At 45.3% G+C, this 24,071-nt stretch overlaps 1 protein-coding gene across 1 annotated transcript; it reads left to right on the forward strand.

Annotated features, from left to right (window-relative positions):
• The first annotated feature begins 1,471 nt into the window (after nt 1-1,471).
• Nucleotides 1,472-23,692, forward strand: LOC135919499 (uncharacterized). The gene is made up of 7 exons (XM_065453371.2): nt 1,472-1,638; nt 12,144-12,392; nt 16,064-16,140; nt 17,823-17,867; nt 20,058-20,081; nt 21,520-21,540; nt 23,577-23,692. The coding sequence occupies exons 2-7, from the start codon at nt 12,167-12,169 to the stop codon at nt 23,601-23,603; spliced, it is 420 nt and encodes a 139-aa protein (XP_065309443.1). The 5' UTR covers nt 1,472-1,638; nt 12,144-12,166; the 3' UTR covers nt 23,604-23,692.
• The last annotated feature ends 379 nt before the right edge of the window (nt 23,693-24,071 follow it).

Raw genomic sequence — 24,071 nt, forward strand, 5'->3', positions numbered from 1 at the left:
TTCTCCTTTGACGCTCTTTGGCTCATTCCATACGGAGCGTACATGCTTCTTACCTTTCATTCGTGATTGGTGCGGCGATTTAATAAACAGTTACTGGTCAGTACTTAATCGCCCTTAAGTGTAACTCATTTTATTATTATTATTATTATTATTATTATTATTATTATTATTATTATTATTATTATTATTATATCAATATATTTTCCCCAGTATTGGCGTCTATATTCAATAACTCTTTGAATACTTTAACTTTTCCCAACATGTGAAACACTGCTTGTCCTTTTTTCTGTATTGAAGTCTGGCTTTAAAATTGATGTCTGAAAGTATCGCCCTATTTCTCTTTGCGACGTCTAAGGTTCTTGAGATTGCTCTTCACGACATACTGTTGTTTACTGGGAAGAGCTCATTGATTCCAAATCAGCACGGACTTTTACCGTGCGCTTCACTATCAGAAATCACGCGAGTTTCATGACACAGATCTTCGCGCGGATACATCAAAGGGGGCAAGTTGACACTCTTTACTGTGACCTCAGCAAAGCTGTTGATTTAGTCAGCCACTCAGTGCTTCTGATCAAGCTTACAAACTTTGCTGTTTCTTGTCTATCGCTTGCGCAGTTATCTTACGGATAGATAATGTTATGTTAACGTGAACGGCCAAACGTCGTCTTTTTACACGGCAACTGGCGGTGTCCCTCAAGGATCAGTATTAGGACCACTCTATTTTAGATATGATTAATGACGTTCTTTCCGCTATTCGGAATTCTTCGTTATTTCTATATGGTGATGACATCAATATTTTTTGCAAAAATCGAACTGCTGATGACGGTCCCGTCCTGCAATCTGACCTGTTTTCTATTTCTGACTCGTGCAAAGATAATAACCTCACCTTGAATGCTGCTAGCACCAAAGTCGTAACATTCACACGTAAAACAGCAAGCGTTTCCTTTTTCCTTAGTCTATAGATTCTGTACCATTGTGTAAGGTCGGTGAGATCAATGATCTCGGTGTACTTTTTTATACAACCTTACACTTTTCTACTCACACTAAGCGCGTTGCAATACGGCGTATGCACTCCCTCTGCTGCGCTAGTAAACTATCGAGAGAATTCAGTTCTACACCATTCCGCAAGCTGTACGCAACACTCTGTCTTCTTCAACTCGAATGCGCGTCTGTCGTGTGAAATGTCATTTCTAGATCCAACAATGGCATTATAGAAAGGGCCCAAAGACAATGTCCGAATATCACAATACTCCCTAATGCGAAATTCAAATGCGAGTGCATACGTGTTTTTATTTCATGGTATGTTGGAGCAAATAATTTGATGCCAAAGTCACCAAACCGCTTAGTAGTGGGCCAATGCCGTCAGCGCCTTCTTCGAGGGAAAGCAATATGGGAACGCTGGCATAATGAGCGGCATCAGACGCAGCTGTGGAAGAAGACGACGACGAAGGCGCGAGCAGTGGCACGAGCGCGAGGGACAGTGTAGGAACGCTGGCATGATGAGTCAGTGAAGAAACTTCATTGCAGGTCCGGCGAGGACGCGAACTCGTCGTCGCGCCGGCAGGTCAAGCCCACTGGTCCATTCGCGGGCACGCCGAACTTCCAGGATTTCCTTGTACAGAGCAGGGCTACGCAGAAGTGAGTCCCACTCCTCGTTGATGAACTTGGGGATTAGACAACGTGTATATAGTATCTCATTGTACCATATCATAATCATCCGCCACCTACCTTTCCCTGTATTTCCCACTTCCCCATTCCCCAGTGAGGAGTAGCAGGCTAGAGACACGCTCTCCAGGCCGACCTCTCCTCCTTTCTCTTCATTAAAATCTACTCCTCCTTGGGGATTGAATGAATGAAACCACGTTTATTTCACATTAAAATGCGCCGATGACGCTGCGGTGGAAAGGGGAGGGGTATTATTGCAAAAGGGGAAGGGTAAGACTGCCTCCGTTTTATTAACGAACGTCCTGGAGGCAGCTAAGTAGGGGTGGCATGACGCTTGTGGATGTCGCGGAGCCGATCGCCGACGGGTAGTGCCGCTGGGTCCTGGCGGAACAACAGCAGTGCTCGCCAGAGCTCCATGGCATGGTCCGCAGACGTGGTATCCGGGCAAGCCCAAGTCCGGAGAGAAGAAGGCCAGGGTCCCCGCACTCCCAGAGCACGCGCGCTATAGTGGAGGTCTGCCCGCAGGACAGGCAGGCGCCGTCGGGATATACGTCAGGGTAGGACTCGTGGAGAACGTACAGACACGGATATGTCTGGTCTGTAGAAGCCTAAGCGAAACGGCTTGCGCCATATTCAACTTCGGGTGAGGGAGTGGAAAGACCCTTCTAGACACGTACAATTTAAAAACCTCGTTGTGAGTAGCGGGAGTGTCCCAGTGGCCGTAGCGAGGAGGGGAGTCGGTGTTCCTTAATGAGGAAGCACGGTCGGTGAAGTCACGCGCAGCCTCGTGAGCAGACTCATTGAGATTCAGGGGAGCGCCCTCGACAGACCTTGCGTGAGCGGGAAACCAGTGAATTTAATGATGTGTGCGAGCATATGTAATCGAGCCGCTAAGAATACGAGCTGCTTGCTTGGCGATGCAACCCTTCTGAAACGCCGTAACTGCTGTTTTGGAATAGCTATAGATCTCCGACCCACGAGCGTCTAGCAGGCCGAGGGCTATGGCGGCTTGCTCGGCGACTCCGGGGCCTGAAGTGCGAATCGAGGGTCTATTCGAAATTTTGCCGTTGGAGTCGACCATAACGACGGCAAAGGTCTTCCCATCGCTGTACTCCGCGGCGTCGACGAAGCTTGCTGTAATGTCTTGTTACTTGATCTGTTTGAGGATCGTTGCTGCTCTGGCCTTGCGTCTGTCCTCGATGTGAACGGGATGGACGTTTCGGGGCACAGGGGCCATTTCGAACTTGTCTTGAATGCACCCTAGGGATCGGGTACTGACCATCGGGAATCCCGCGGGGTGGTAACCCAGGTCTTCGAGGATGCGTTAACTTGCCGGTGTGGTGGTCCGGCGAGTGAGTTGCGCGCGCGTTCTTCCACTTCGACAATCTGCTCGGCGGTGTTATGTACCTCCAGCTTGAGGAGATCCTCGGTATGGGTTCCGATTGGTAGCCCAAGAGCCCTTTTAACTCCTTTGCGGATGAGAGCGTTGAGCTTGTCTCGCTCCACTGTGAGTCCCAATAACTTGCGTTTAATAAGTGTTCTCGCTCTCTCCGCTTCCAACTTCCAGCTTGCATCACTCGAACCCTCGTGTTTAGGCGACGCGGCTCCTCTTTCCGCTCACAGCGCGATTCCTATGTGCAGCGTCCGATGCGGGACGCCTCTGACGTGATCGCTGCTCCGTAGCGCGTCTGGTGGGAAAGCGTCCTCTGCGATGTGTGCCATGCTGCTGGCGAGGAGTCATGCGTCTGCGTGGTGCTTCCATGCGAGCTATAAGATGATCCCATCGAGGCGTCAGCCCCGTGATCGCGTCCGCCTTCATGGCACGTCGCGGCCTGGCTGTCCGTGCCGATCACGACGTTTGGCTCGCGTAGATCGTTTCTCCCTCCGAGACGCCGAGTTCTTGGTTCGTTCCGCTTGCTCAGGCGCACGTTTCCTCTTTCTGTGATTCAAGAGCATGCCGAGCGAAGGAGTGGGTGGTGCGAACAGGGTGCGATAACGCTGTCGCGTTCCGCTCTTGAAGGCGAAGCTTAAGCGTCCTTCAAGTTTTTTTCGTCTCCATGTCCGTGGGCGAAAATGTGAGCCAATCCCTGAGGTAGTGCAATACCGGGCCGACCTGACGGCGTAGGTGAAGCAGGCTTGAGACACTCAGCAAAATGACGCGAACTGTGTATACATTCTTTGGAGTCAGGCATACAACACACATAACAGCATTTGTTTCAATAAAGAACAAGCACAAAACAAGCATCCGAACGACTTAATTGACGAAGTTGCTCCTGATAATAATGCGAAGCATGTAGCGTTCCCTGCATACGTTTCCGGTAAAGATTACTGTTGCGCAAGCTGCCGCTGCAACGGCAGATTCCAACTTGGGAAGTGACATCGCTAGCCTTTCGTATATGAAAGAACCAGCTGAGCAACGGATTTCATTCTTGTTGCAGCACGGCTATGGGCAGGCAACGCAAGTTGGGACTCCCGAAAAGCATGCAGCGTGTACACAAGCGACAAAGGGAAAAAGAAACGGCAATACGACCAGTGGCGGCGTTCTATCAAAATTTCCATTACTCCCATTAATCAAAAGCAATAAAGCATTGCATACCCACTTCAGCAGTGGTAGTGGTTGTTTGTCAACAGCTTCGCTGGAAAACCACTTTCGCAGGGCTGGGATGGCGAGTCAATTTTTTTGTGCATCCGTTGCCGTACCATCGTCGTCATGCCGTCTTGGTCGTGCCATTCCAGCTTCGTCATCAGGTTGTCGTCATAGCGCCGTCGTGCAGACCATCGTCGTCACGCTGTCCTCGATGTACCATCGTTATCACTTAAGAATCAAAATTTCATTGTCGTTATGCTGCCTTTGTCGCTACATCGACGTCATTCCGTCTTCGCCACTCTGTCGTCGTCAATGCGTCGCCGTCATGGCGCCATGCTCATGGGCGACACTGGCAAGCGAGTGGGAAGACATCGGACTATGTCGCATTCGCCGAAGCGACGGAAGTATCGCAATGACCAAAACGTGTGGCAAAGAAATGCGACCTCAGAAATATGTCCTGTCGCTACATCGTTCGAATGCTAATCGCATTGTCATCGACCGTCATCGTGAGATGGGTTCAGCCGTAATATACTTTTTTCAGGCACGTACCCAGGGGGGGGGGGGGGGGGGCCCGGGGGGGCCCATGCCCCCCCCCCGAAATCAGATGGCATACCCCCCCCCCCCTCCCCACTAGCGCCACCACTCCTCACACATTCCTAAAGCGCTGCCAGATCAATGTTGAGACTTGGCAGCTATTCATCGGTCAGCATTATGCTGCCCTTTTCACTCCTTTTGGATGGCGGTAGTTATCAGCATCTCTTGGGATGTGAAGGCCAGTTTTCTCATAGATTCGGCGCCCGCGAGATTAACTCGAGATGCGTTCATTTGTCACCATCCATTCAACTGTCACGCGCATAGCTGTTGCGTTTGTTAGTTCAACCTTCTTTGTTTAGGCTCATCCTGGGACCAGGAAAGGGATGCGGCTGTTAGTCAGCTGGTCTGTACTCTCGTGGAACGAGGTGCGGGCGGAGAAAACGCCAATTGCGTTTAACTTTTCTTTTTGATTCATTAATTCCTTGAATGACAGCTCGTCGCGACGCTGGCAGATGCCCGCAATCATATACACGTGATATGGATTAGATAAGGTGAGAAATAAAATAATGTGAAACAGCCTCCATCACGAAAACCTGCAATAACCCTCAAACCCATAATCAAGATGACTGTCGCCCATTACCTCGTCTGGTTTTTTTCCTAATTTATAGCACTTTTCGTGCAAAATTGGCAACTGGAAACAAAAATCGCAAGGAGTTGAGAAATCAAGCGATCTACTAAGGGAGAGAGCCAAGGCAACAACCAAACTGCAAGGAAAAGCGAATTTAACAACAAATCTAACAAATATAACCGTTGCTTCATAAAATATTTATGGATCAACATCTTTTTATTTAAATAGGAAGTAGAGAAAACGCCGTCGGAAGCGGAGAACAATTGCGTGTTTTGAATGACGCTTCTACAGTTATCGGTCGAACCGCCTCACGTAGCCACTTCTCTATTGTGCTTATGTGGGTGTTTTTCTAACCTTTCGCGGTGGGCGCAGTACGTCTACAATCGCAGTATGCTGCGCTCAACGCGGTTGTATGGGACTGGCGGCCACACAGCGGTGCGCAACTTCCCAAATAACAACACGAGTCGTTTTCGCACTTGGAGCAGTAAACGAATAATCCAAAAGAACTGTGATTGTTCCGCAAATATATATTTCGCTGTAATTCTTCCAGAGCTAATATAAAAATGCTACTATAGTCGGAGACACCTTAAGTCTACAGTGAAGCCTCGCCCACGCCCTCATTAGAACCAGCCACTGTTCCTCCACGAGGCTGCAAATAATCCGTACTTCAAACTTTTCCTGTTACCCAAATAAGGCGGTAACCACAAAAAAAGTAAAATTATTAGCGCTTAATTTAGAATAAAAATGGGTTGGATCGCATACGGCAGACATTGCCAGCTCCTGACTGGAAGCTTGCCATTATCATTGAAAAGTAAGATGTGCAATCAGTGCATTTTGCCAATGCTGACATATGGGGCAGAGAGTCGGAGACTGACAAAGATGTTTGAGAGCAAGGACCACGCAAAGAGCGATGGAACGAAGATTGCTAGGCATAACATTAAGATACAGAAAGACAGTTGTTTGGATCAGAGAGCAAACGGGTACAGACAATATTCTAATTGACATCAAGAAGAAAAAATGGAGCTGGGCAAGTCATGTAATGCGCTGGTTAGATAACCGTTGGACCATTAGGGTTGCAGAATGGGTACCAAGAGAAGGAAAACGCAATCGAGGATGACAAAAGACTAGGTGGAGCGATGAAATTAGTAAATTCGCGGGCGCTAGTTGGAATCGGTTGGCGCAGGACAGGGGTAATTGGAGATCGCAGGGAGAGGCCTTCGTTCTGCAGTGGACTTAAAACAGGCTGATGATGATGATGACGACGACGACGACGACGACGATGATGATGATGATGATGAAGGTGGTGGGCCCCCCCCGAAAAAAAATCCTGGGTACGTGCCTGACTTTTTTAATCCCACGGACTCTTAGGCGCCACTCTTAGGCCACTCTTAGGCGCTTACACCACTCTTAGGCGCTTACACGTCATTTGCTACGAAGTACACAGATACGCAACCAATTTCTTCCATTCAAAGCAAAACTTGTCCAAACACATGATCAATGACACTCTGTCCAAGGCTGCGCTGCCTATGGGTGGTTTCCGGTAAATTTTGGTATAAGCGTGCATAGTCGGCTGTTTATTGCTACGAACAGATTTTCACGCTCGGGACTAGGTATGAGCGCCCACACTTACGTCCAGATTCGCCTGTGCTGCTTTGTTGGGTGCTGCAGCACACGCTTGTTCTGTCAGTTAAACATTTCATTCTGAATACGCAGACATCATCAGCACAGCTAGAGGTACCAACGGCAATATCGAAGTCGTACTACTTCCTTACAGAGCCCAGAGCATTCGCACCCTGTTGCTCACTTGGCGAGGTGCATTCACTGGGCTGGCAGTACAATCAAAAGAAAAACTTCACATGCTAATGCGAAGGTAATTTGCGGTAACTGAAATCAAAACACGCCGTCACGTCAGACGTTCTAATGTTTGAATGTATCAGCCCGATCTGTCCTATATTTAGAATAATTTCTGTTTTTTTTTACACAAGTTCTAAAATCCCGTGATCTAGGGAAGTTACCCTAGTATTGACAGCATTGCCGTAATCTTTCCACAAACGCTCGTGCGAACAAATGGGGAATTTTCTTACTAACGACTCCGGTTACGCATGTAGTATGTGTGCGTGTAATACGCTATAATGTCAAAAGCTTACAAATGTACAAATATACAAGATACAAATATAAAATACTTTTCAAGTATTTTGGCCGCGTCGTGAGTTGTGCGCTAACACTAGTAATTTTCTGCACCAACAGCGCGAAGAACCATGTAACCTTTACAGTGACCATTAACATCACCAAAACGGGAACTGCACATAAGACAAGAAAGACAGCATGTAACCTTTACAGTGACCATTAACATAAACAAAACGGGAACTGCACATAAGACAAGAAAGACAGCATAATAGCGCTAATATCTGTGAAACCTGATTATTTCTTTTGGCTAACCGTTATATTCAAAATATGTAGGTAATATTTTCGTTTGAACCTAATTATTTGCCCAAAATGGTTCTTATATTCTTGACCTGTCTCACTACTGCGTTTCGTAGCCGATCCTTCAAGATGGGTTCCGCCATTAGACTGAGGAACAAATAGCCAACGAACCAAGCAACCTAGCACTTGTCCGTAAGAAAATTGCTTACTCCGCCTTTATCGCACAAATTATCTGCGATGTGCCTTCGCCGACTACAACTGTGGCAGGCTCAGAGTTCACGATTGTGTCTGGAAGACCCGCAAGCTACATCGAGTCAATTCACTTTTAAGGCGCAAGCCTTGCGTGGCTCGTTGCAATGGCTCATGCCCGAAAAAGGCGGCGTCTAGTCAAGTGATGCAAAAAAAAATAATGCAAAAAATGTCATCATCAGGAGTGGCTCATAGTCCCGTGAGCAAAGATGCAATGATTGAATATGAATGAAGAACCGAAAAAAAGAATGAACGACAGAGAGAAAGGAAGAACAAGAGAGGAATCGAAAGAAGGAACGAAAGAAAGAACGAGCGAAAGTACAAAGAAAGAAAGAAAGAAAGAAAGAAAGAAAGAAAGAAAGAAAGAAAGAAAGAAAGAAAGAAAGAAAGAAAGAAAGAAAGAAAGAAAGAAAGAACCTATAGGTAGTGCATTAGGTCAGTAAGAGAAAAGTCGGGCTAGTTGGTGACTAATCATCATACATTGGTGGTGAAGCAGCGCACTGACTTCTTGTGTTTCGTCGACTTGTACTTGTCATTGCGCTGCTTCACCACCAAGGTATGATGAGTAGATTAGGTGCTCGCATGTATCGTTGAGAACGTCGACCTACAGCGCCATAGGTTTACTTCACACTGTGGCTCGATTATGTGTGGCAAGGCGTCTGACCCATGCGGTCGCATAACTTAATGCATAACCACGTGTGCAGCAGGATTTTGCCTTCACGTGTTACAGGAGTGTAACATGCTGCCGAATTTTGCAGAAGCAAGAGAACCACACTTCACCGTAATTAGCAGCCTGGAAACATGCCGGCATCTCTTCAGAATTTCTACCCAACATTCTGCGCAGCCACTTTTTTCAATGATAGAGAAACGTCCTTGTGCACAAATACATGCCACGTTTCAAGTGCATGAATCACGACTTCCACGATCTGTTTTTCAATCTCATATCTCTGCCACCCACCATGGCTTCTACAGGCAACGAAAATAGAAACGTCAATCGAAGGCTTTAAAAATAAAAGCGACGTTTCCACATTAGCAACGAAACAGTTAGTTTTAAATCAGCTATTTGACAAGTACCAGGAATCTGTTCACGTCTACACGGACGGGTCTGTAATCAAGGAAAGCGCGACTGCAGCTCTTATGCCATCCTAACAGGTAGAGTACGCTTGTCGGCTAGGACGCACGCCGTCACAAACGATAGCAGAATTAGTAGCAATTATCCGAGCCAGTTATTTTATCAAAAACTCATGAGACACCAAAATAAGTTGGTAATTTGTATGAACTCTTTACCGACTTTAGAATGTCTTGAACATATTGGTGACAACCAACCACGCGCACGAATAACATACTGAACAGTTTAATTCAGACTACTGAAAGAAAACATGAAGTGATATTACAGCAGATGCCAGGACATGCTGGCATAGCAGGCAAGGAATTAGCGGACTCGTTGGTAAAATTGGCCCACAAAGACGCAGAACTTCAACTCATCTCTTTATCAGGAATGTACATGCAACACATATTAAAAGTACTAAAGAAGGACTTGCGTATGTCAACAAAGTTCAATGAAAATACTAACCAATAGATCCTTTTCAATGCGGACCCTCAACTCAAATACCAGCTGGATGCGCAATTTTCGAAAAGTACCGAGACACTGCTTCCCCGACTGCACCTTGGGACAGCATACACCAAACATTTTCTATATCGCATAAAAGAGGCTTCTTCCCCGGCTTGCTCCGGTGGCACCGACGATGAGGATACTCGCCTTCTACTTTTCGAACAGATATGCGATGCACATGTGTCAGCTAGAACAAGAGCTACACACTATTGATCGTAACCGACCTTTCTCACTCGCAAAATTGCTGGGCCCATGGCCGTCGAAAATAACACAGCGAAAAGCATTGAACGCACTCGGATATTTTTACGAAGACAAAGGCCTCCTTAACAAGTACTAGATACCGCACTGAATAGTAACACGAGGTAACTACAACTTGCTTCTATCATCCGTAATTATTAGCGCTTGTATATTACGTGCTATACTCTGTTGTATTCTGTGCTGAAGCTCACTTTGAGCTTTTATATTCTGTGCATGCGCTATTTTGACTCTGTGTAGTTACTCATCTGTCCACATGCTGGTCACAGCATACATCGCGGCCGTTTGTGTGTGTTTATGACATTGTTTACGAACTCATTGTGGTGCTACTTGCCTTTGCCATTTATATTTATATGGTAATGAGTGTGTAGGACTGCGTGCTGTGGATTTCTGGCCCTCTGACGTTGTTTCTTTTCTTTGTCTTACTGCATGTATATTATATCGTCGTTCCTGCCATGCAAAAAGCAGTAGCTTTCACCATTATAAGGTGACTACATCTTTTTCTGTTATTTTCATTTCAATAAAAGAAAAACCAGCCGTCCAGTCAAAGAAGCTATGAAAACAATTGCGCTAACTTAGCTACACGTAGCACGAACGACTGCCAACCTTTCTTTTGGCTCTAGAACTCGAAGTCATGCTGTTTACGAACTAACCGAGCTGTATTGACTACGTTTGCGGAGTGTAGGACTCTTTGCGCACTTCGACGACAACCATTACGCTTAATGACTTGAGATCTTTGTTCTTTTTCTTTTTTTGCCTTGTTTTGACGGTGTTTCTTTTGCATATGTTCTTCTGGGCCTCTCGGCGCACTCGCTATAAAACAAATTTTTGAAAAGCATGGGAGCGTTGCTCCTAATTCGAAGGTAGAGTTGGTTAAAGCTCGTGTCTACTGTGGAGTATTGGCCGAATATGTGGTGGCACAAATAAAAAGGACGTGAGTATATTGAAATGAAAACAAAAATGAAACACGTGCATTGTAGGTAGGCTAGTCTCGAAAGAAAGAAAATGCAGTGTAAACATTATTGAAAACAAAAAGAAAAACATGTGAAAACAATAGAAAAAATGGAAGTAAGCTTCACGAAAGAAAAAAGAAACAATATGGTTCTCAATTTAGCAATGAAACCGCATGGAAGTTTGAAATTTGTTTCGAACGGCTTAGAAAAGATTCCAGTCACTGCGGCACGGAGTCGAAGCAGCCAAAAACTGCCCAACACGAACGGTTAAATCAAGTCCCATGCGCCGAAGTGCGGTTTCGAGGTTCTATTTTTTTATATATATATCTTAAAGTATAAATATCGTCGACAGGAAATGAAGTCATACGGTTTAACCCGGCGCAGGCGACAGGTCGAAAATTGGGTGATAAGACGGAACAAGACTAGAAAATGTAATTAGTAATAGTAATAAGAAGAATGGTGACGTTGACGATTATCATAATGATGGCGGTGATGGTGATGACGATGACGACGAGATGACGTTGTCGTACAGCTGTGTTTCGTTCTCCAAATCTAGGTTTCGGTACATCGATTGTGGCGATAGTACTGGAATCTGTGAGGACAATCTATTCGTGGAGTCTGTGAACATGCGCCCTCCCGACTCCACGTGCTCGCAGAAGCAAGCTTGTCGTCTCAGCCTCCTTCGACGTGAAGTCGTGCGATCGCGTGCAAGGCAGCCTCACAACACGCTGGGCCAGCTGCCGCCATCGCATTGGTTATGCAAAGACGCGACGTCCGCGCGAAGTCCCTGCACGGAGACTTACACGCCATGCGACGACTAGGTCGCGAAAGCTGGGCTTCCTACGTTCTCTACTCCACCCTCGTTTTTCTTTTCTCTCTCTCTCTCTCACCTCGTAGTGCCCCAGCTGTCAATGGGCGCGATTCGTAGTCAAATGAGAAACATCACTTAAGTGCACCTCTCTTGTTAGCGCACGCGCGTGTTACTCACGCGATGCTCGTGTCTGTCGCAGCAGCGGCCGTGGTCGAAGCAGTTGTCGCGCGTCTCGCGGAAGCGTGACGACTACTTCGGTCACGAGTCTTCTCCGTTCAGCAAAAAAAAAAAAATGGCTGCGGGGTCGCGTGATGTCAACCGCGCGTCCGTTCCACCTTAGCGATGGCGTGACGCGTCAACGGAGGAAGGACGCGAACGCTCCACCTTTCTGGTCCCTCGCTAACCTCGCGACCGCTCGCTTACAGGGGGTCGATGATAATCGGCGATTATGAGGCGGAAACCTCTCGTCACCATCTACTCTCCTCTCGGGCCTTTAAAGGCGCCCAGCACGTCCCCCGGAGACCGCAGTCATTCACTCGGACCCTGTTCAACTGTGCGCGGCTCCTTTCCAGGCAACCTTGCAACCTCGCAGAAAATGAAGACTGCCCTAATTATCCTCGCCGTTGTAACCTTTTCGCTGGTCATCTCTGCCGTGGACTGCGGTGGCGAGGAACGTAAGTCTACTTCACTTTAATCAACGTTTATCATCGCATTGCACCTGGTGCAGCGGCGCGTGCCCGAAATACGTATGCGTTTAGTTCCTTTCTTCGGCGGAGATTGCAAAACAGAAATGCGATAATCAGAGGCACACAGGAAGATGGGGATTTAAAGTGATGGGCGGAAGCCTAAGTGGAAGCGCTAGTTCGGGGCTAACTCCGATTAAAACACACGAAGAATGTCGAAATGCACATAGCTGTTAATGAAATGGGTAAACAGAATACAATGTCAAGTATTATGCGAAATAATACAGCTCCACGTGGCCATTTGCGGTTCATTCCACGACAAAGACAAATAGAAGATGTGTCACGAACTCTCGTGAGCTTCACTTAGTTTTCGCTTCTCTAGGTACGCGTTCCCCTGCAGACGTCAAATTCGCGGTAAGTAAAAAATTGGCGTTCTAACGGCGCCTTACGGACGGTGACGTCAAAATAGTGGCATTTAAATTGTTCTATAAGTGCACCTAGGGTAGTTCCGACAGCGGAAGAGTTTGGAGCACGTAAACATCGTCGTGATGACACAAAACGTTCATATAATGCGGTGTTACCTGTCATAATAGAACAGTACCCTAGACTGATTCATTGAATGAATATTTCACTCGACGGTGCGGCTCTTTTGCCTAATACGACGGTGAGAAAGGTGCGACAGTCTTTCGGAAGTGGAAAATGCAATGCGGGGTGCAGGATCTACAACCGGTGTAAAAGCTCGGATTCCCTGGCAAAAGGCAGGAGCATCATTGTGAAGATAAGCAACGTCGTGCCTACAGTGTGTCACTTTTGCAGCACTTCCGGCGGGAGGGTAAATTCAGACTGCAGCCGGAAAGAAGCAGTTGTCCGGTAATGAATAAGCCATGCAGGAGGCAGTGGGTGGTGTCTCGGAGTTACAGCTTATGCCAGAGATCTTTAAAAAAAGAAACATTCCTGAGGTCGTTATATACTGCTGAATTTGACGCCGACATTTAGAAACGATCGAACAAATTGCTTTCCGCGTTCGTGAAGCAGTCACGAAAGCTCGACCTCGTAAACTCGGGCAAGATATCAACACTCGCACAAAGGCTGTTATCGATCACACAGTCACAGGGCGACTTCAAAAATCTGGAGGACGCTTAAGCTTCGCCTTTGAGAGTGGAACGCCATGGGGTTGTTGGGGCCGGTTGACGCCGACACCGGAGATTCAGTGACACGGGCCCGTTAGAAATATATAGTAGGCCGATATCCGTACGGCCGTGCAGGTCAGAGCAATGGCTCATACCCACGTAAGGCAGAAGCTACAAGCAGTGAATCATTAATGGTTCGTACCCAGTTAAACGGGATTTGTGTTTGAGTTTCCGCGTAACGGAATTAAGTTTTCTCGGATATTCAAATTATTTTCTCCTAGATTCAAATTACGTATCCGACGCCATCATGTCTGTAGGTTGTGTGTAAGTCGGACCTTACGAATTTTCTGACGCGTTTTACTTTGAGAAATTCAATTAGTTCAGTGACGCCCATGCGCCACGCGGAGGGTCTGCGTGGTTGTGGTTCGGCGTGATCTTTTTTTTCTGACGGACGACGCCGCCGACGGCGGATGCCTACGACGGGTTTTCTGCGCCGCGGGGCCCTTAACGCTCTCGCGTTAAAATTAGAACATTCACGTAAGCGCCTCCAACTTCACCCTTCATAGGCCGCTGTAGGGCCCTTCTCGGCGCGACCGCAGGCATGGCATTGTCGACAAGCGTATCTCACCATAAGCATGCAACGCTCGTTGCACAAACAAGCGGACACGTCTATATAAAGCGCGCGTAGCACTTTAACTGCTGTCACTTGAGGGAACAGAGTTTAGCTACGCCAACCCTTGCCGTTCTTCCATATCTTGCGAGGATCCCACGACGTTGCTTAGTATCTGCGTAGTAAGCATTTAATAAAGACTTATTCACATTCGTTGTGCTGGCCAATGCCGCCCCCAAGATAGACTCCCACGTTGCGTAGAATCTGCGAATATTTTTTTTTGCTCTCTCTCTCACCCTTTGGACTGTGGCAAAAGTAACACTACAGTGAACCAGAACGCCCGTAGTAAATTGTCTGATAAAAGCCGATTGTGAATAGCACTATCGCTTCGGCCCTTGTACATCCCTTGACGCACACAACCTCAACGCCCGCAGATACAGTTCCAGAGGGGCCAGCAAGGCTTCTTATGCGATAAAATTGTACGGCTTCATTAGCTTGCCCATTTTAGAAATACACAGCCGCATTGGATGGCATTTAGAAACAAGTAACTTGATCATTTTCTAGTGTCCAGCGCGCGAAACTTCGAAAGAGGCGTACGCAAGCGCTTGATAACTTGATCGTGGAACGTAACAATGGCCGCGCACGACCTAATATATTAAGGGGGGTCTTGTTTTGGAATTTGGAACTGGGTCAAATTATCAGTTTATAGTGAGTACTGAGAGCAATTTCAGAGACGCGCGTGATTCATTAGTGGGTTTCCAATTTGGCGTAGGGACTCTTGAAAATAGTCTTTTTACGGAAAATGCATATCTTTGAAACGCTGAAATATGGTGGGCTTGTTGTTTTTAAACACTTGCTAGTCGGGTAGCGGAAAGATATGTTTAGAAATTGCGATTTGTTAATCGAGAACCCGGTAGAGAAAGTGAATGTGCACCTCAGGCATTCAATCTACTCAGGAATATCCTCTGAACGAGCGCAAGCGGGATTCCTTCTTATATTGCCGATTTGCAACGTTAATCTTAATATAAGCCTTGTTTTCATGCTTCTTCATTGTTACGTCCTTTTTATTACAGGTAGCACTGCTTTTAATAAATTTGGGTCGCCAGCCATATGCTAGATAAAATTATTTAATACCAGTACATTGGAGTAGCGAGATACGTGGCATAAACTAAAACAGCATTCAAAAAAATTGTGTAGTGCTTATGCAACAGTTATATATCAGAAAAGCAGTTGTTATAAGAAAGCAAAATGTTATCGAAGCATATATTCAGATATACAGGAATAACACGAATAGCATACAGAACACGCCGAAACGTATTAAGGGGTAAAGTTTGTTCACGTTGGTGAACTAAATAAGGCATGACAGTATGCTTTTGGTGGTGAAGAAAATATGATCGTTTTCTTTATTTTTGGTAATATGGTGCACGGTTCCTAAACAAAACGCCGATATTAATTAACCTACTTCTCCCGGAAACGTTTCAAGAGTGTTCAGTGATGATAGTTACCTCAGTGCATGAACGTGTGTTACCTTTGCGCTGTATGCGAGGAAAAATCTGAGAAATTCAACGGCTATATTTATTATTATTAACTACCTAATGCAGTCAAGATACAACGACGCCAATGTCATGCACGTGAAGATCGCATGCCAGGAGAGAAATGCGTGCAGCCATCTGCAAAGCATGTGGAATTGTTTTAAAAGAATGAGCTTATTATTGACAATGTATAAAGTCTACGTATCGGTCTCACTTCCGTAGTCGTACGTCACGTGACTTCTTAACTTCTTTTTCTGTCCTATTCTAAAGTTGTATTTAGCTTATCAGTTCAGTGATTGAGGTAGAGTTCACTATGCGCCTTATTTGGAGTTTGCGCGTCACACACGGTGACATGGTAACAACTCTTTCTCTTTTTTTTTTCTTCCGCAGATAGGAAAAAAAGCGAGAAACTTAAGCAATGCCTTGAAGGAAGCGACGTAGAGGCTAAGAAAGGACGCATAATTAAGGTAAGTTGCTGGCGTGAGCTAACTGCAGCCCTGGAACCGAACCGAGGACTTCGCGATTCCAGTCATTGCACTTCTGCAAAGGATATTTTGCCGCAAGCTAGCTTCAAAGCGTCTTGGACGTCCAAATAATCAATGACATCCGCATAAGCAAGAAGAACAGTATCCAATGACGGCCAACAACCGCCAGCGCCTTTTGTGCATCGAGTGACCTACGCGGTAGCCGAATTCCACCCGTTTATACGACTCTCGTGATTGGCTCCAGGAGAGGGCTCCAAGGAAGCTTAAAGGGTGTAAATTCAGCCAGTGGTGAAACACTTTATTATCTGATTGGCGGAACGGTTCGCACGTAATAACTGCTGGTTCGTCGTCTCCGTAGCCAGAATGATTGGCCGCAGCTGGCCGATCTCGATACTAAGCAGTGCTTGACTGTAGTAGACACATGCGCATCTGAAAGAACGTTGGCTGACAAGACTGCATGTTCCATTCATTTAAAGCCCCTCGATTTTATAAAACGAAAGTGACAACTACTGGCGGTGCCTCGTGGTTTTTGGCAAGACAGATTGCGCGCTCCAGGTCTGCCGCGTTAGATTAAAGCGGTCGTGCGACGTTAGGCAGGAAATCCGCTTGTGGGGCTTTTCTTTCAGGGCCGATCGCCCCTGGCTTTAGATTTCCCTTTGCACGAAGAAGTGGAGAAGAGCCAGCCAACTGAGAAAGGGTGGATCGCCACGTACCGATGCGGCTATACCTTCGCGACTGTGGGAGCTGTGTGCGGTCGTTTGCTGATTGGTTGCGAGCGGAGAACAAATGCCTGCGTGGTGCGCGTTGTCCGCTAGCTGCTCCTGGGCCACACCAGAGGGCGCGCTGAAGTTATCGTCCAATCGCGCAGCTCGGCGGTGAGATAAAAGCGTTTCGCTACTTTTTGGAGATCCGCGGGCTTCACAGTCATCAGGTGACAAGCGCTCAAAAGAAACGCATGGCAGAAATCAGAGCGCCTTGCCCGTCTCTTGGTTCTGTAGTATTTTTTTCCTTAACGATCTTACTTACCCTTCCTTTTCTATCTTTCTTTTTTTGTGTGCTGCTTACACCACCAAAAAATATGCGCAGCAGCTCCCGACATGCAACGACACTCAGCTCAACGCAGATGTTCTGTAAATCTCTAAATCACAGGCGACGAGCTTCAACCTGCATCCGGGGCTCAAATTCACAAAGCTTCGTGTTCGCGCTATATGTTTGCTATTGGCCAGCCGCGGTCGGCTAGTAATATGTCTATCATCAGGATTGGCAGGCGTTCACTCTTATGAACAGCTTTGGCATAAGAGGTTTCTGTGAATACGTGCCCGGATTAAGAAATCCGACGGTACGTAAAGTACTGGAATTAATTACTTGAATGTAATGAGCATAATCATGAGGGGACAATGGGACAATCATTGGATATATATAAATGTATATATATATATATATATATATATATATATATATATATATATATATATATGTGTGTGTGTGTGTGTGTGTGTGTGTGTGTGTGTGTGTGTGTGTGTGTGTGTGTGTGTGTGTGTGTGTGCGCGCACTTGCACGAGTCGACCCGAATATACGGCGATTTGTATGAAATCGTTCCTCTCTCAGTTTTCTCTTCTAATCGATGCACTGACCTTTCCTCGCTTTTGCATTTCTGTGAACAGGCCATCAAGAGCTGCAAGGAAGGAGGCAAATCGAAGGAGGAGTTCGTACGTGAAACGTTTGCTAGCTTCATTCCCCTCTGATGCCAGTACACCCCGTGTTTCTGCAAAGACATTAAGCAATTTAAAGAAACGTACCTGTTGCAGATAGTATAATTCTAGTCAATGAGGAAAACATCAAAGAGGAAGACCTTATCTGCACTTGTATTGGAAACGTATAAAATTAAGTCACTAATTAGGTTTTTAACATTAAGGCACGTATTGTGATTTACGATTTGTCACTGGGTAATTCCCAAGGTGGATCGACTTGGAACGAATTATCAGGCTGCTACCTGTTTAGATTTATTAATTCCACAACTTTTGCATAGAAATTCATTGGTGGTCGAGTTGCGTTTTGGATTAGATGCATGAAACGGCGTTTTCTTAAAAAATTTAAGTGGAACGACAGTGGATTTTTACAGCAGGTTTGATAGCGCGTATTTCCAAAATGGGGTCAACCACACAATTCTTTTCAACTGGACATGCCTTCACTCTTTCAGAGGGTCCAGTCCGTAAACTACAATATGTACCATAAGCGAAAAAGCCAAAAAATGAATTTGCGATTTTTTTTATTGGTCGATTATGCATTCGGAATTTTCGCGCGAGTAAAGCAGGCCTCTTCGAGTAGACCAACTCAAGGACAAGAAATGGGCTACCCTCCACAGGCGATGTTTAAAAGCTGCTTACATTCTTCTTAAAAACACCTGGTAATACAATATTCGAGACACCCTGCGTGACTATTTGGTTGCCATTGCGACCATGCTTAGCGCACGGACGAAATAGTGGGCAGAAGTTGCTTTCCTGATGACGATGTGCTGCTTCCGAACGTTTTCTCAACGCCAACAGCTTTGTTGCTCTTCCAGCGAATGTTTACACCATCGATTCAATCCAAATCAGTATTTATTATATAGTGCCCCGGAAAAACCTAGTGGCCCTGATACCAGTGCACTCGGCACCAACATGTCAATGTACAGTCAACCGCAAAAGTTTACGGGACGCAGGATCCGCCAAGAAGCTGAATTCTCGCGAAGCGTGGTCACACAGCCTCGAATCAAATGTTCCTGCATGTAATAACTTTCGCCACCTACACAGTGGTTCATTAAATGCGAAGTATCATGCCTTCACAGTGCAGGAATTCACATTTGAAGGGGAAACCGCATCCCGTAAACTTTTGCTGTTGACTGTACGTGACTCTGACTATGGCAATAAATGCAGGTCATAGATAGATAAGATGAAGGCGATAACGTTTCGTCGCATAAAAGATGCCACTCTATGAACAAGATAGGCAGAGAGGACAAGTTTTGTTGCAAAATATAGAAACGACACATTGCACAGTGCAAAAAATACGGCAAAGAAGACAGATGTGCACTACGAACAGTTATCTCGAATGTGTTCAAAACTGTAGTGTTGATATAGCTGCCCTAAAAGTAACCATTTATGAGTTAGTTATATAATTATTAAGAAGTACTTAACGAAAAAGAACAAGAAAAATAACACTGGAGGCTTTTTTTTTTTGGGGGGGGGGGATCTTGAGAAAATACGATCGGGCTCACAGCTAGGTAACGATTCTTTATGAGGATGGTAGCGCAAAACAAGACGAGGAAACAGAACGAAACCGGACGAGTGCTAACACGGAACTGCATTCAGCCGCAAGCAACGCCGCGTTGTGTGTGGCTACGAGGACACACCAGACGTCTTGACGCCATTAAGGCTGCTAAAATGGTGCTTGTTGCGTTTACTACGTCTTTCATAACACCTATTTAGCACCCATTTTCCTCATAACACCTCATATAAACGATATGTGAGCGCAGGTCACCGAAATATCGTTGCGACACCTTCGAGAGGAAACACCGTACCTAGTGTCACAAGATACACCCTTTAAAAAATTCAATATAAATTCTGGCGTTTTATGCGCCAAAACCACGATATGATTATGAGACATGCCGTAGTGGGTGGGCGGCTCCAGAAATTTGGACGTAGTTCTTGTCCATCCGCAAAGTTACATCCGCACTGGGCTGCAACTCAACCATTCTTTTCCTCTACAAAAAAAAAGAAAAAGACCTCTAAATTCACTCTTGTTGCTGATGTACCTCGTAGTGCTGCCGTTCTCCATAGCGGGTTATGCTTGCAGTGTTTCTTTCCTTTTCGCATTTTTCCATTACATACTCCCTGACCAAACTTTTATCTTCCATCCAACAGAAGACATGCTTCATAGAGAAACTCGTAAGTTGCCACTTCTCTTCACGGTTTATGCGGCATTCTTTGAATAGCTCGGCGTCCTAACCGTTTTGTGCATACTAGTTCTTGGAGCTACCGCTCTCTTTCTAAAATCAATTTGTCGACCTAAAGTTCTCAGATAGCAAAAAAACAACTCAATATAATGGTCATAAACAGCTTCTACTGTAGGCTGTCTAGGCGCCATAAGCACTATACAGGAGCTATAGGGGTCACGTAACCATGAACATTGACATTAACATTTTATTTGCCCCACCCTAGACCACGGACACTTCGGCTTTATTTTGTGCAGACAATTAAGTAACGCACGAAAGAAAATGTGATAATAATCTAAAGCCATATACTTAAAAGAAAGGGAGGGGTCCGGACACCGACCAAAATGGTTTAAAAAGTACACTTACGTTTCGGCTGAGTATCAAGGCTGCCGTGGGGGAGCCGGAATGTATATATCTTTTAAACCATTTTGGTCGGTGTCCGCACCTCTTCCTTCTAAGTATGCATCATCCCGACCTGACGGGCTTCCATCGTACTCTCGAGTTCAAACTAAAGCCACTGCAAAATGATGTCACTCTGTGAAGTTTCAGAGCAAATCATCGAGTGGTTCGGCCGAAAAAAATCACGTACACTTGGCGCTGCTATTTGCCCAACGTGTAATATACACTAGAGCTCAGTTTAAAAGTCCCCTTCGGAAGACTTTGTGGAGGATTGTGAGTGCTCAGATAGCCCACAGACGGCAAAAATCTCAAAATAAATAGAGATTTCCAGAACGTTTTGCATAGATACCGAGACACTTCTGATTTGACTTAGGCTGAAAAATGTGAATAATATGTGCAAAGCGGTTCGGTGAAAAGAGTTGGAAGGTTGGTTAATGCGCCGAGGAGAAAAAAAGCAACGCCTCATTGTGTCTGCTTGCTTACCTGCGTGTGCCATCTTCGGAATATATATATATACATATATATATATATATATATATATATATATATATATATATATATATATCCACAGTAAGTCATGCAGCGGGTTACATTCTTTATTAGGAATACCACACAAAATGTTTGAGGCTTCAAACTGCTGCATAATGTTGAATGCAGCGAATGCCGTGAATGTTCTCACTGTACACTTCTGTTGCCTTAAAGAAGACGCCATATACCACCACTGAATTAATGATAACAACAGAGTCCATAACATATACCTGCCGCGCAGTTACTGAGATAGTGTTTTTGAATTGGACTCGCTTTCTGAAAACGGCTCGTTCCTTTCTTATTCTTCACTCGGCGTTTTCTTCGCTGTGGAAGAGAACGTGTTGTTCTAGCCTTTATTCAATATTCGGTCTAAGACATCATTCCGAACCATCCGCCCCGCCCCCTTGCCCGTACAATAAATAAATGCGAGGTAATTAATGCCCTTCACTTTCTTCTTTTTAAAGGAATTATCGGAGGACGAAAAGGTATTGTACTCAATTTTTCTTTCTGCCTCTCGATCTTTTTTTTTTGTTTGCTGCAAATCGAGACCTACAAAAGAGGAAACATAACTGTGGAATTTGCAAGAGGGCAAGAAAGCTGATATAGAATGTGCATGGTGCAAGTTGACTTGGACCGCAAGAAATGAAAGTAGGAGCATTGCGTCGCGCGCGTAGAGTAAGTCCAAAATACATTAACTCAGCTCATATACACATCGTCACATCACATCACATAGACATCGTACACATTAACACATCGTCATATACACAATAAAAATGTCAGCAGGTCATTTCGATGTGTCTGATGTGGAATGGAAAGAAATGGAGCAGGGTGCACGAGATCGCTAGGCAGCTATGGGAACCATACATATGTGCTTTCACATGATTTCACACAGGTAGTAATTGATGCCATCCGTGTCCATGGTAATAGTAAGGCCAGTTCTAGACATAAAACCAGGGCTGTTTGAAGACGACTGCATCATTTATATTTAGATCCGCAGATAACCAAACTGTTCCGAACGGTTACTTGCGGGTAGTTAACAAATGGTGAAATCAATGGCAGATGTCCTTCAACCCGGCTAAAGCCTGTTTCAGGACCACTACGCACAAACGCAAGCCATTAGAATTTGCGTCGAGTTGATCGATACAAGTATCTAGGCATGACTATACCATCTAAGTTGTTCTGGACGCCACACATTGATAACACAGTAGGAAAGGCCAATAAAAGGTCAGGATATTTAAGACGCAAGCTTGAGCTTACCTCATCAGACACGAAAGTAGTAACAGTACACAAGATGCTTGTGCGTACAGTGATGGAATAAGCCTGCGATGTGTGGGACCCTCAATCTAAAGAACCAGTCGCAAGGCTAGAGCAGGTGCAGAGACGGGTGCTACGTTTTATTCTTTCCCGGTACAGAAGGCGTGGCCCCGTAATCCCACTTTATAAAGATGCGAACTTGTCTCGCCTTAGTTAGAGAAAGAAAAAAAAACAATTATCTTGTTTCACAGCAAAATAGTATTTATAGGCAAAAGGTTTCTCTACTGACGAAGAAATGACGCGAATTGCGCGCAATCACCAAAACCCTTGAGGGAACCACAGTTCGCAAAGAACTATTTCATACACTCTTTCTTTTCTCGCCGGCCGCGCACGAATGCAGCCGTCTTCCAGCACATGTTGTATGTGCTGAAACTAGCGATTTAGCTTCAACCCTTGTTCCCCTCTGCTTGTTAGGGTGACATCTATATTCTTTTCATGCATTGAAGTGCCAATGTGTTACTCTAAATAACTGATGTTCTACTGCGTTCTTATTCTGTTGCACTGTATTGCTATTTTTGTATACTAAAGTGCTATTGTATAAATATTGTGATGTAGATTTCTTGGTTATGTTGACCACTACTATTTAGGTCCAATATGGGACTGTTAGTATCTTATGATGAATAAATAAATAAATAAATAAATAAAAGTGGTGGCTAGCAAACAAACAAAAATTGAAGAAATGCGCTGCTACCGCGGCTACTGCACGAAAGATCAAAGCCGCCCACGTCGGACTGCAATCGGTATTCCGGACACCGTAGCAACGTGCTGGTACATATATATATATATATATATATATATATATATATATATATATATATATATATATATGTAGCGAGAGGAATAGGTGAATTTTAACAAGCTTGTCAATTTTTTTGTGAGCCACAACCGTATGTATCTATATATACGGCGAAGGAGGCTGTGTGTGTAAGATGCACTACCCTTCTTTTCAGTATGACAAGCAGTCGAACTTTCAAAAGGAACGCTGCTAAAGCGTACTCTATACGTACGTAATCGCGCATAACTAGCAGAGTTGTTTCAAGCTGGGCATGCCTTTATTTGACAGCTCCATGTTCTCTTTTCTTACCTCGGTTTTGTTCGGTCCAGTGCTTCTCCAAAGCAGATGGTTAGCATCTGCATATTATATTCCCAATGCATACTGCGGCTGTATATTATGTATGCTTCTTCTGCTGCTTCTTCTTCTTTACAGAAATGCATCGCTGCTGAGCATGCTTAGAATACCAGAGACGATAAAAACCCAGTCCATGTGTACCGGAGCTGGAACAACGTAGACATGCTTCAATAAAACAGCCAATTGGTGAAAAACGCTTGTGCTTGCTAATTTGTACCCCTTTGGGACTGATGAAATCCGATTTACGTTCCATATGCGTGTGTCGCGGATGGGGTGCCATCGCTTTAATATACTTATCTCTACATATCTCCTTGTGCCAACTTGGAACATTCATCCTCGCGATTGGCCAAGTATCAGCACATACCAGTATCACATACGCTAGTTCAACCCAAGTTGTCTGCTAGGCCAGACTAGGCTAGCAGCAAGGGTTCTATTCGGCCCACATACCCAGCAACCAATGTTGTCTGCCCGGCAAGGTAGCAACCCATACCTGCTGGCCCGGGCAAGCATACAACTTGGGTCACAGGCTTGGGCTGCTACAGCTTATTGTGTCGGTTCGTCCAACCATTCAAA

Source organism: Dermacentor albipictus, chromosome 2 (genome assembly GCF_038994185.2).
Source record: "Dermacentor albipictus isolate Rhodes 1998 colony chromosome 2, USDA_Dalb.pri_finalv2, whole genome shotgun sequence".
NCBI classification, from domain to species: domain Eukaryota; kingdom Metazoa; phylum Arthropoda; class Arachnida; order Ixodida; family Ixodidae; genus Dermacentor; species Dermacentor albipictus.

What these genes read in the sequence shown, in the direction of transcription:
- LOC135919499 (XM_065453371.2), top strand. Translation starts at nt 12,167, where the DNA reads ATGAGGCGGAAACCTCTCGTCACCATCTACTCTCCTCTCGGGCCTTTA. An exon ending in AGAAAGGACGCATAATTAAG is followed by an intron (nt 16,141 to 17,822) that starts GTAAGTTGCTGG and finishes TTCTGTGAACAG; the next exon opens with GCCATCAAGAGCTGCAAGGA. An exon ending in CATGCTTCATAGAGAAACTC is followed by an intron (nt 20,082 to 21,519) that starts GTAAGTTGCCAC and finishes TTCTTTTTAAAG; the next exon opens with GAATTATCGGAGGACGAAAA.